This window comes from Lycium ferocissimum, unplaced genomic scaffold, assembly GCF_029784015.1.
Source record: "Lycium ferocissimum isolate CSIRO_LF1 unplaced genomic scaffold, AGI_CSIRO_Lferr_CH_V1 ctg3641, whole genome shotgun sequence".
NCBI lineage: Eukaryota > Viridiplantae > Streptophyta > Magnoliopsida > Solanales > Solanaceae > Lycium > Lycium ferocissimum.
Genome location: NW_026725448.1, coordinates 35796 through 48002, shown reverse-complemented (window position 1 = coordinate 48002; position 12207 = coordinate 35796). Strand labels below are relative to the sequence as shown.

General features: G+C 34.6%; 1 protein-coding gene across 1 annotated transcript; it reads right to left on the bottom strand.

The window, feature by feature from the left end:
- Positions 1-1439: 1439 nt before the first annotated feature.
- On the bottom strand, positions 1440-5884 carry LOC132044111 (xylan O-acetyltransferase 1-like). Its single transcript, XM_059434601.1, has 5 exons — positions 5289-5884; positions 5032-5203; positions 2185-2384; positions 1942-2100; positions 1440-1834 (listed from the first exon to the last, which is right to left on the bottom strand). Exons 1-5 carry the CDS (start codon positions 5795-5797, stop codon positions 1486-1488), a joined length of 1389 nt encoding a protein of 462 aa, XP_059290584.1. The 5' UTR covers positions 5798-5884; the 3' UTR covers positions 1440-1485.
- Positions 5885-12207: the final 6323 nt, after the last annotated feature.

Genomic DNA, 12207 nt, shown 5'->3' with positions numbered 1-12207 from the left:
TGTTAGCTTAGGATTCTTGCGTGTCACACGACTTCACTTTCCTTGTAGGAGTTTGGTATATTTTGATAATTACGACATAGAATCCTGCAAATCTTGACCTCCAAGTTTTTACCATAAATCACAATCCTACACCGAGTAGGACTTTAAGCTGGAACATGTTCTTGTACCTGGTCCAAACACCGTTCTTTACTTCTCTGGATCTTTTCACTACCTGGGTTGGAGCATGTCGTTTTACCTAGTTCACTTGCCTCATTTGCTAACTTTGTCAATCATCAAAACTCACTTAATTTCAACAACGTGCTTCCTGTACTCACTCTACACTTGTTGCACCTTTTTATGTGCAGCTTCGGCTCCGAGTTCGAGTAGAGGACGAGATTCAGTCGATTGTTGAGGCACGCTTTGGAGTTTAGGCTGAGATGCTTGTTGTTCCGCAGTACTGGACTCCGTTCATTGCTTATCATTTAGGACAATATATGTAGTATTTTCATACTTGTACTCTGGTTTAGTCGCTTTTGTGCTTATGATTTCCAAGTTTTAGGGAAATGTATGACTTAGATTTATTTTGTGTTATGAGTTATGAGACTTATTATGAGTTGTTTTCTTCTAAATTCTGCATTTAACTTATGTTGTAAGACTTAGTTATTATTTGAAATTTTGGGTCGTGACAGGAATTTTTATAACCTAATTAGGTAACGCTCTCCGAGATATACGCCCCTCATGATGATCCTTATCAGCACGTTGCAACAGTTGCATGCACAATTGTGGAACAGCCAAAGTGGATCCCGAATTCTGCAGAAGCAGTTGCAATAAAGACTTATGTTGACCAGTCCCTGCCACGTTCCCGGTTGCCCAACTCCGGAACTAGGTGGGCTTGTGTTGCAATTTGGGATCTTCAACAGATAAGATCAACCACGTCGGCCTCTCTTGAGTGTTGGGACCGGCGTAGCCTTAGCTGAGTCACGTTCGATTTGTCTCTATTTTTCACGTGTGATCTCCTGTCTCGTCGAGCAGTTAAGTCTGAATTGGCTGTGGAACGCTTAAAAACAGAGTACAACTTGCATGTGGTTAACAAACCGTTCAAAATTACTTAATATGACGTAAAAGAAGCTTCTTCCTCGGCAACAATAAAACAGATCGATCATACTTACAATTTGCAATTTTGCATATTATTTATTTCCCTCGAAGATATAATTTCATTGTACAATTGGTCGTACAACATATATTGTCCCATTCAGTTTTCGCCCAATTGGCAGTTTCTATAACCTCATAGGCCAAATGAAAATCCCCTCAAAGAGATAAAATGAGAATATGAAGCCCAACATAAGGAAGGACAGCTACAAGATTTTTCCTTTTGCTCTTCTGATAAAAGAAAAAAAAGAACAATGACCGAAATTACACAAAAAATTAATATTGTGGGTAAAGGTTTAAAAAAAAAAAAGAAGGAAAATTTGTAGTACGAGCTGCACCATGAAGAAAGGCCAAGTGTCAAGAACGCGAGATAATGCGCGAGTAAAGGAACTCGTTCCACGTGTCAGGCAATCCAGGGAGACACCAATGGATACAATCAGCATAAGTTGCAGGATCAGCTTGCTGGTCAGGCGTTAGCATTTTGCCTTGACGAATTGTGTGTACCGATGTGTGCCCATCTTTTCTGTACTCTGACAATGTTGTTATGTTCACGAAGTAAAATGGGATTTTGATGGATTCAGTCACCTTTGCTGCTATCACAAACAGCCTCTTATCTGTTCCAACATTTAGTGGCATTGAGGTGTTCAGTATTGGGGTTGTCTCTTTTGCACATTTTATGCCATCAGGATTTTCCCAATCTAAGCTCCTGTTTTTCAGCCATTTCGCATTCAAGAATGAGTATATTTATGACAGTCACAAATAGTTAAAAGGAAAACGTAGCTTCAAAGAAAAGGTAAGTAGGGTCTTAATTACTTGATATGAAGAGGAGACATGCTCATGAAGAAAACTTGGGTGCGATTGGGATCTATATTTTTATCGACCCACTGAGACCAAGTTGTCAAAACTCTCCGATAAGCTGTTGGTCTGTCTATCTCATTGTATTCTGTCGCCCCTTCATCGAACGATCCTCGCCTGTTGAGTAGGAAATTTCCCCATCATCAATGCATGAAACTTAAACTAGATTGAATGTTGTTACTAAGGAGTTATGTTACTTACAGAATTTTCATAGAGAAAGTGTTCATCCACCAAATGTATGTGTTAAAGATGAGATAGTCCACATTCTTCCAGTTCTTGCCATGCTTCTCAATAGATTCGGGCATGATGATTCTGTTCAAGATGCTATGCATATTTGGATCATCCGAGTTTGATTCCACTAGAAATGGAGCCCAGTAAAATTCCACGGTGGCATTGTAATCCTGCATATTAATTCTATATATAATAAGTGCCATGGAGGGACGAAAACAGCAGTCCTTCCTTGTACCCACTGCTTCACGAATTGTACCCACATTAAATTCTTGTACCATGAGCTATATAATTTGTACACTTTATCCAACTATTTTTATATCCCATGTAGACATGTGTCATAGTACTTAATATTTATTCACTTATCATGTATAGACGTAGGCACTTTAAATTTAATTCTCTGACACATTTATTTCTTCCGTGCACTTTTACTTGTTCACTTTTGACTTTTCGTGTTCTAGCTGAATATTTATTCTCTTCTCATGTATAGACATATGCAGTTCAATTTTAATTCTCCTACACAAATTTATTTCCTCCATGCACTTTAATTTGTCCACTTTTGACTTTTCACATTCTTTGAGAATTAATAAATCCCACGTGGATATATGCCATAGTACTGAATATTTATTCTCTTTTCATGTATACATGTGTGCACTTCTATTTTAATTCTCCGACACATATTTATTTCATCCGTGCACTTATACTTGTTCATTTTGACTATTCACGTTATTTAAGAATTAATAAATGAAGTACTCCTTCCATCCCATATTACTTGGCCACATTACTATACTTGACTTTTCACGTTTTTTAAGAATTAATAAAAATGAAGTACTCCGTTCATCCATATTAACATAGACATGTGTCATAGTACTTAATATTTAATTCTCTTCTCATGTATAGACATATGCACTTTAAATTTAATTCTCCGAAACATTTATTTCCTCCGTGCACTTTTACTTGTTCACTTTTGATTTTCGTGTTCTAGCTAAATATTTATTCTATTCTCATATATAGACATATGCAATTCAATTTTAATTCTCCTACACGAATTTGTTTCCTCCGTGCACTTTAATTTGTTCATTTTTGACTTTTCACATTCTTTGAGAATTAATAAATCTCACGTGGATATATGCCATAATACTGAATATTTATTCTCTTCCCATGTATACACGTGTGCACTTCTATTTTAATTCTCCGACACATATATATTTCCTCCGTGCACTTTTACTTGTTCATTTTTTACTTTTCACGTTATTTAAGAATTAATAAATGAAGTACTCCTTCCGTCCCATATTACTTGGCCACATTACTATACTTGACTTTTTACGTTTTTTAAGGATTAATAAAAATGAAATACTCTCTTCGTCCATATTACTTGGCCACATTACTAAAAATATATGTCTATTTTTCTATTCTATATTTATCTTCTTTTCTATTTCTATTATCCCCATTTTTCTTCTTTGTCAATACTTTAAACGTGAAGAAAGGACGAACAATAGCAATGCAAATTTGCACCAAAAGTTATTTTAATGCTTCTACACATAACCTGTTCACTTTTGACTTTTCAAGTTCTTTGAAAATTAATAAATCAAGTATATATTTTATCATAATATTTATATTTATTGGTATATAGTCTCAATAGCCTCAGAAAATGATTTGGAAATGAATAATTAATGTCAAGGGTAAAATAAGAAGAAGAATTTTTTTTTCCTTGATATTTTAACATCGACAAGTAAAAGTAAAGGGAGGGAGTGACATTTATCCTCGTTTTCCTTCATCATGTAATACTTTACTTATTTACTCTCTTTTTCAGCCTCTTATTATTGTTTCTTTACATTTATAAAATGTATTACTTTATATTTTCATTTCAGAATTAAAATTTAGTGATTAATGACATAACATACATCTTTCTAATTTTGATTTCTTTGTAACAATTAATATAAAAAATTATAATATATTTTTTAATTAATTTCATAAAAATATTTTAATCCAATATATACAACAAAATGATTTTTATGTTTGGATCTGAATAGTTATTTAATTGAAATGGATATCAACTCCATCGTATACATATAAAATATTAAAGAATTTAAAAGAAAAAATTTAGAATCGAATATTAATTTTCCCTCATATTCTTACTAATTTTCTTTTACATCAATAACAACTTTCATTGTCGCTGATAATGATAAAAAAAGTCGACTCTTTCCATCTCAAAGACTTTTAATTACAACTAAAGTGATGGTACATAAAATACATTTTATATATATAATAACAATTATAATGTTTTTAAAAGTTATTTTCAAAATACAAACCTTAAAGACTGACTAATTAAAGTGAACAGACATGTTCGGCCCGTACATCGCACGGGCATGCATTGCTAGTATTTTAAAAACAGAAAAAGTTTAACACACTAAAACTCAATTTTCTAGAAACAATAGTCCAACCACTATTAGAACCTTTCAACAGAAACAAACTACTTTCACCAATATTAGGTGAAAAAAAGGCTTAAATAGACTAAATCTCTGTCACTACGTAGTAGTGACCTCTCCACTAATCAAGATTTGGAGTATTTATTAAGCAGCATTATTAAATTGACTAATTGAGATACAATCATAATTCATGCTTATTAGGAATAATTAATGAAATTACATTAAAGTCTTTAATTACTCCAATAAAATACTAGTACTACTTGACATTAAAGTGTTTAATTAATAAAGTAGCATTAAAGTCTTATCATACAAAAAGAAACCAACACATAATCATTATGTTTGAGGAAAGTATGAGATAATCAATCTTTTTAAAAAGTCAATTATGGATTACCTCAATTCTGAATACAGATAAAGAGCCACTCTTGTTTAAGCTTTTTTGATCAGGAGGAACAACAGATTGAACCAAACAAACCATGGATTCCCATTGATTCCTGTTCAATGAGTCTCCAACAAACATGAGCCTCTTGTTCCTCAGTTTCTCAAGTAGCAATCTTGGTTTAAACCTGAAATTGTAATTAAATAAAACTTAAATGGTATTCAGAAAAATTAAAGAAATGAAGGAATTCAAGAATGGTCTTAAATTCTTACTTGGGTAATGAACAGTCTCTTGGTTGCCACTTCCAATTCTGATACATAGAGTCTTGTCTTCCATTCCTCAAGCAAGTAACTTGAGCAGTGAGGAATTCACATTCTTGTTCTTTGTAAATTGGGTGAGTAACATTATCATAAACCCAATTCCCTACAAAAAGATCACAATCATCAGGTGGCAATTCAATGTTTTCTTCTTCTTCTTCTTCTTCAATAGGCATTTCAATTCTCTGTTCTCTTTCTGTTTCCTCTTCTTCTATTTCTGTCTCGACTACAGTTCTTGAATTCATAACTACAGATGAAATTTTGTTTTCATCTGTATTAATACTTTCTTCAACCGCTGTTTCTTGTTGAGGTTTTGGTGTGGAGAATGGGAATTCTACAATGGACTTGAAATCTTCATTATACATGAAGCAACCAAAGATGAATATGGAACAGACCACAACGAATAATGACAGGTTATTGTTCTTCCGCCCGCCACCGTGCTTCATCTTGAATAATTTTGACATGAGAAAGAGTTGAGATGGGAAATGCCACAGGTCACAATAGGAAATATAGACGAAAGACTAACATCTCCAGCTTCTTTTTTTCTTATATTATTTTTTTTCTGTTATAAAAAAATATATATATTAACTAATGGATATTTGGTGAAATGGGGTTTTCTGAAAGATGTTGATTTTGAGTGTAGGATTGTCATTCTCAGATTTAGGTATTTGTTTGAAAGTGCTCTATTACTCCTGCTTTAGCAAACGAACTAACTAACTGCCATTATTAGATGTGTGAGAGATTGGGATAGAGGAGTGATCTCAAAGCGTTATTCATCTTTCTCACTGTTCGTTTTTAATCTTGTTTTATAACGACCCCCCATAAGAAAATAAAGTTTTTATTTATATACACTGATCAATTATTTTAACGGATTACGGCAAGTTCTTATTACATTTATGTATTATACAGAATTAAATTCTTTTTGTTTATTTTGAGTAATTGATATTGGGAAATTTTCAATGTAGTTTCTACTTCTTCTTTAAAAAAAAAAAAAAAAACTTTTACAGTAAACTGGATAATATATCAGGGACATTGAAACTTTGGGAAACAAAAAAAATTAAAGATTACTGTTGACACCCAATTTTGTCCCTCCTTTATTCTAATTTATTTCTTCGGGCTTCTAAATTTATTGACGAGTTAAATATTTTATTTTCACTACTATTTCTACTACTATTAATATCATTATTTTCACAAATTTCAAAAGGGTTCGTCGTCATTTTATTTTCGTTAAATAATTATACTTTATCAAGTCTTTATTTTCTACACATTAATTTCACATAATACATATTGTACTAGTTGTTAAATTAGAAGCCTGGGAATAATTAAAATAGAGAAGAAAATGCTCAACAATTTCAGCCATTCTTTCTTACAAGTCCAAACGGACCAGCCCATTTTCGGACCAGCCCATTTTCGGACTAAAAGTAATTCAGCCCAACAATTCAACAACTGATCCAGCCCATTATTTTACCCGACCCGGTCCAGCCCATCTCCTTTAACAAACAAAACCTAATCCTTTTTTCATTCCTCAGCCGCCTCCCTCCCTATCTCTCTCCTCTCCGCTCCTCTCTCTCTCATCTCTTTCCCTTCCATTTTCGACCGCTGCTCCGCCCGCTTTCAACCATGGCAGAGTCAAACAGGCCATTTTCGTGTAAAACCCTCTGCTTTCTTTGTCGTCTTCTCTCTCCCCACTGTCTTTCTCTCCCTTCCATTTTAGTGAAAACCTCAGTCCCCTTTAATCTTATACAGACCTTGCTCCCCCCATTTCCATGAAAATTGTCTTTTTCCTCTGCTTTGCTTTCTTTTTCTGTTGTTGACAGAGGAAGAGTTTCCATTTTTCGCCTCAAAACAGAACAACTTCTTAAAGAACAGAAAATCGGTCCACTTCGGGTAACACCCGAATCAAATCACGTGAACATTTCAACGGTTCACTTTGAATTCGTTTTAAAAATCAGATTCAAAATCCCGCCTGAAAATAGAACCCAAAACGAGCCTATAAATACTCTCTCATACCCTCAGCCGAAGGGGGGATTGAATTTTTTCGATATTTCCGACTGTTATTCAAAATCTTGGATTTGTTGAAATTGGGTTCTTTTCGGGTTTCAAAAACAGTAGCCGTACATTACTCTAAAACATCTATATTCTCATACAATCAAATTTTGGGCTCTATCGAAGCACCCTTCGTCCGTCGCGTTCGAGTTCGAACACGGATTCGAGACCTTCGACGCCCGTTCACCGCACCACCAACAGTAAAATCTAATGCATTTCGACTCGCATTCCGTTAGAATTCCGTTGCTATAGAAAATCATGTTATGATGCCTTGTTATTATCATTTCACTCAAATGCGTAACTTCTTCATCGTTGTCGTTAGGTTGGTTTAGATATCAAGATATCTTATGTTTGTTATTCTTTGTGTGATCTTGTCCCGGCGTGTTTGTATACTTTTATGTTTTAGATTAAATTCCAAGTATGGAGTCTCATGTTTGTCATTCTTGTTTCGTCTAATTAGTTTAGCATGTATCTATGAATTTGTTTGGTTTCAGTTGCTCAGTAGGTATCAAGCACATTGCTTATTCTTAGGATTAGTTAGTTGGATCTGTTTCAGTCTAATCGCTAGGATACCAATGAGCATGCATATTTGCGTTTCTTGAATTAGTTTGGGTTGTATGTATGGACACGTAAATCGGTTAATTAGTAATCATATGTTGATATGACCCTATAGGGGTGGACTTTGTATGCAACTAATCGTTTTCCTCAAATTGGGTCCTCTGTTAGTTGAAGTTGTCTCTTAAGGGCATAATACGTTGTAAACGAATATTACTATGTTTAAGTGGAAATTTGTTTGATTAGGTGGGGCACAATCCCGAATCTGTTCATTTTCGTTGTGACTTAGTATACGTTTGATTAAGTCGATTCGGTCCCTATGCTATTCAATCTTCTTTTTGTTTGTGTTCTTCTATTATGCCCTATTTGTTTTGAAGGTGGTAGATGAAATCATGTTGGTACCGATTGAAAGGATTACATCTGTGTGCATCCTATGTTTGCTCTTGTTTTAGAATGAAGCAAGTGATTCCTTTGCCACCGAATGGCATTCATCTTGGCAAAAGCACCTTTAGATCGATGGTTGCCTATGTGTGAAATATGTGTTTACTCTATTTTTATGGTTAGTATCATATAGACATATATTCCGTATTCAATTGAAGCTTAGATGAGCATATAGGAATTTGGTTTAAAAGGGGACATCGAATCTTAAAACATTGTAAGTGTTTATTGCTACCATGTCTAGGTGCTATTTGCTTGTATACTAGGCTGTAGTAGAATCATGTATATGCAAAGTATATTGAATATACACAGGATATACATAACCGACTGAGCTGTCTTAAGTTTATATTTTATGTATTTAACCATGTTCCTTGATTATATACTAATTCCTTTTCCTTTATCTTATGCATGAACATCGCGTATGAGTCCGAAGGACTCGTCTCCCGCATTCGGTGTTGGGCCGAGGCCCAACGAAATACGATTTCCCCCCATGTTCAGTTCTGTCCGCAGCCAAAAAATGGAGTTCCGGGTCAAAGCCCAAATAAATAAAAAACAGCAGCCGCAGCAGTCTAGAAATTGACTGGGCCGAAGCCCAGTAGTGGCCTGGTCACAGCAGCCCCAAAATATGGGCTGAGCCCATTTTGATATCATTCGCTCCTTTATTTCATTTTTATGCATTGGATTGGTATTTGTGCAACTAACATTTTACTTGTTTGTTTCCTTAGCTAAATGAACCTTAGTAGATTAGTATGGAACTTAGTTTTAGTTAAGGGGTAGTTAATTGAAGAAAGACCAATTAACTCCACAAGTTTTATTTCCTTCTTTTATATTAATGTCATTTATAAATACCTATAATAGTTATCATTAGAATAATTGATTTTCAAATAGTATGACTACATATTTTGAGCTAAAAGATTTATGACTTATGCCTACTATCTTAGAAAAAACTAAAATGTTATTAATATGCAAGTATGAGCTCTAGTATATTTTATAAATAATCCCTCAAGTTTGAATCAATCACACATATATTTAACCATGTATAGTTAATAAGAAATAATAAAAAGTAATAAAGAAAACTCACATTGGCTATTTTTTTTATATATTCCTAAATTGAAAATCAGTTAATATTTTATCATTTGAGTTGTTTTAAATATCAAAGTATTGCTTAAATCAGCATTTTTCGCCCTTTATATACAAACTACTATGTTTTGCAAATCTCATTTTATATAGCATTATTATCTATTCTGATTTAAAGTCTTAACAGCCTTTATAAATATTATTTTAAATAGTATTTAAAGACATCTTTTATGCAAATTATTATTTTCTGTAAGTTCTGTTTTTAAACAACATTATTACATGTTTCTTTAAAACTTTAGCAATATTTGTAAGTCATTTTAGCTTTAATTAATTAACCTAAGTTTGGTCGGATAACCGTAAGTTAACAGATTCTAAAGGATGCCTAACCCCTTCCCTTTAGGATAATATAGAACCCTTACCTAGAATCACACTGGTTAAGCAGACTATTAACGGAGGTTAGTTTTACCTTAAGTTAATAATTAGGTGCCTTAATTCACCTTAAAATCAATTAGGTGGCGACTCCTTAAAATAAAACAAATAGGAATCTCCAATACGTCATACTCCTAATTTTGATCCCGGTTAAAATGGGGTGTGACAATTACAAATTTCCAATTGCTTTCTTTATGTGTTTCTTAATATATCCAGCGAGATCTTGGATATTGAACACAAAAACATACAAAGAATTAGAAATTAGAAATAGAGAGATTAAAGGAAAATAAATAGTGGGGTCGACATTTTTAAGCTGCTGTACTTTTAGCTTCTCCTTTTTTTTTTTTTTTTTTTTGCTAACCAACAGCTTTCCATTAATTACCATTGAACTTTACATAACTAGCTAGCCAACACAACTTGCTAGGTTCAGAAATACATGACACTTTAACTCCTAAGGATCAAATAACAGTAGCTAAAAAGAAAAATTTTGAACTAAAACTTGGCTACCAATTAGTGCCCGAACAGTGCAAATATATGCTAGATCCTTCGCTAATCTTTCCACTGTGACACTCTTCTTTTCAAAGACTCTTTGGTTCCTCTCTATCCACAATGTGTGAACCACTTCAACAATAATCATCTTGCAGATTTGAGCTTGTTGACCTTTGCCCTTGCTACTAGAAACGCACCACTTCATAAAATCCTCCCAGTCAACTGCATTGAACATCCCCTTATTGCTCCATACTATAGTGTCCTTGCAACTGGATAGAGGACAAACAGGTGCTTATGAGTTTCAGGAACCTGGTTGCATAGGACACATATCTTTGTAGCCTCAAGACCCCATTTTAACAACCTATCAACAGTTAACAACCTGTGATGTAGACCAAGCCATAGTGTGAAACATGCCTTTTGGCCTTGCTTGGTTACCAAACATTAGCCATTTCCATGCTAATCTAGGCAAGTTACCCAGCAACTGGAGATAGAAAGATTTGATCAAGCTCTTTTTTTGATTAATAGAAGACTATAGCAAGGTATCTCTGGCCCTTATAATTTTCCTTGTCATCCAACTGACTGTTTTAGGGATTGGACAGTCCCTCAAAAGCTGGCCTTTAATATAGCATGTATGAATCCATTTAACCCACAACTGCTTTATGGGCCAAATCCCAGCACAACTTTATCACAGCTGCTTGGTTCCACTTCCTCAGGTGGGAGAGTTCTTAACAATATTTATGTTATGAAAGAGTACAAAAAAAAAATGGATTTTTTCCTTATTTGATCGGATTAAAAAGAAACTTTGGGATTGCTGAATCACAAAAAAAAGAAAAAAGAAAAAATAAACATATAAAGCAACGGAGCCATCATAGTATTTTTTAACTCCTCCGAAAGGAAGGTATATAAGATGATAAGTTCAAACCGCTTCAACAAATGAGCTTAGCTAGCTCAATCAGTGCGCTGGAGTTCCGTTCTTGAAATCTCTCTGCCAGGGAATCCCAAAGCTAAAAGAGTCCTTTTAGGATGAGGTTGATGCTTTTATAAGCCTTGATTGGAGCCTGGTCTGGTTACCCGCGATTGGTAATGGGCACAACCAGAAGAGGAGTAGGGGAGACAAGGTTAGGTGCTAGGTAGCGCAGCGCATCTATTTAGGGTACAGAGGCGACGAGGGGTGCTAACCTGGACCGTTCTGAAGACTACGGGCCCTAAGAAAGCTAGAAAGAAAAAAACCAATATAGGAACTACAACTAAGAAAGAATAAGAATAAGAAGAATTTAGACCACCTGCTGATTTAGGATTGCACATATACTCCCAAGCCATTAAAGCTTTCTTAGTAATCACATCTTCACCTGACCAGATGTAACTTCTACAGTAGCCATCAATCAGCTATATTACCTTTGATGGGATAAGGAATAATTGGGACCAATAAGCTTGTACCCCAAAAAGTACAGCTTGGACCAGCTGCACCCTCCTTGCATATGATAGTTTCTTTGCTGCCTAGGTGGAGATTTTAGCAGTGATCTTTTCTACAAGGGGAAGCCACTGCATAATGGTCATCTTCTTGGTATATAAAGGAACTCCAAGGTATTTGAAAGGCAACACACCCAGGAGTATCCTAGGCTAGCTGCGAGAATCGATCTTTCATCACTTGATCAACACCCCCAAAGTATATTGAACTTTTACCAAGATTAGCCTGAAGGCCAGAAGCATTTGAGAAATTCTTTAAACATTGATGCATAGCCAGAACTGATTTCATATCACCCTTAGAAAAAAGAAAAAGATCATCAGCAAAGCATAAACGTATGATACCAAGTTTGGCACACTGAGGGTGAAATTTGAA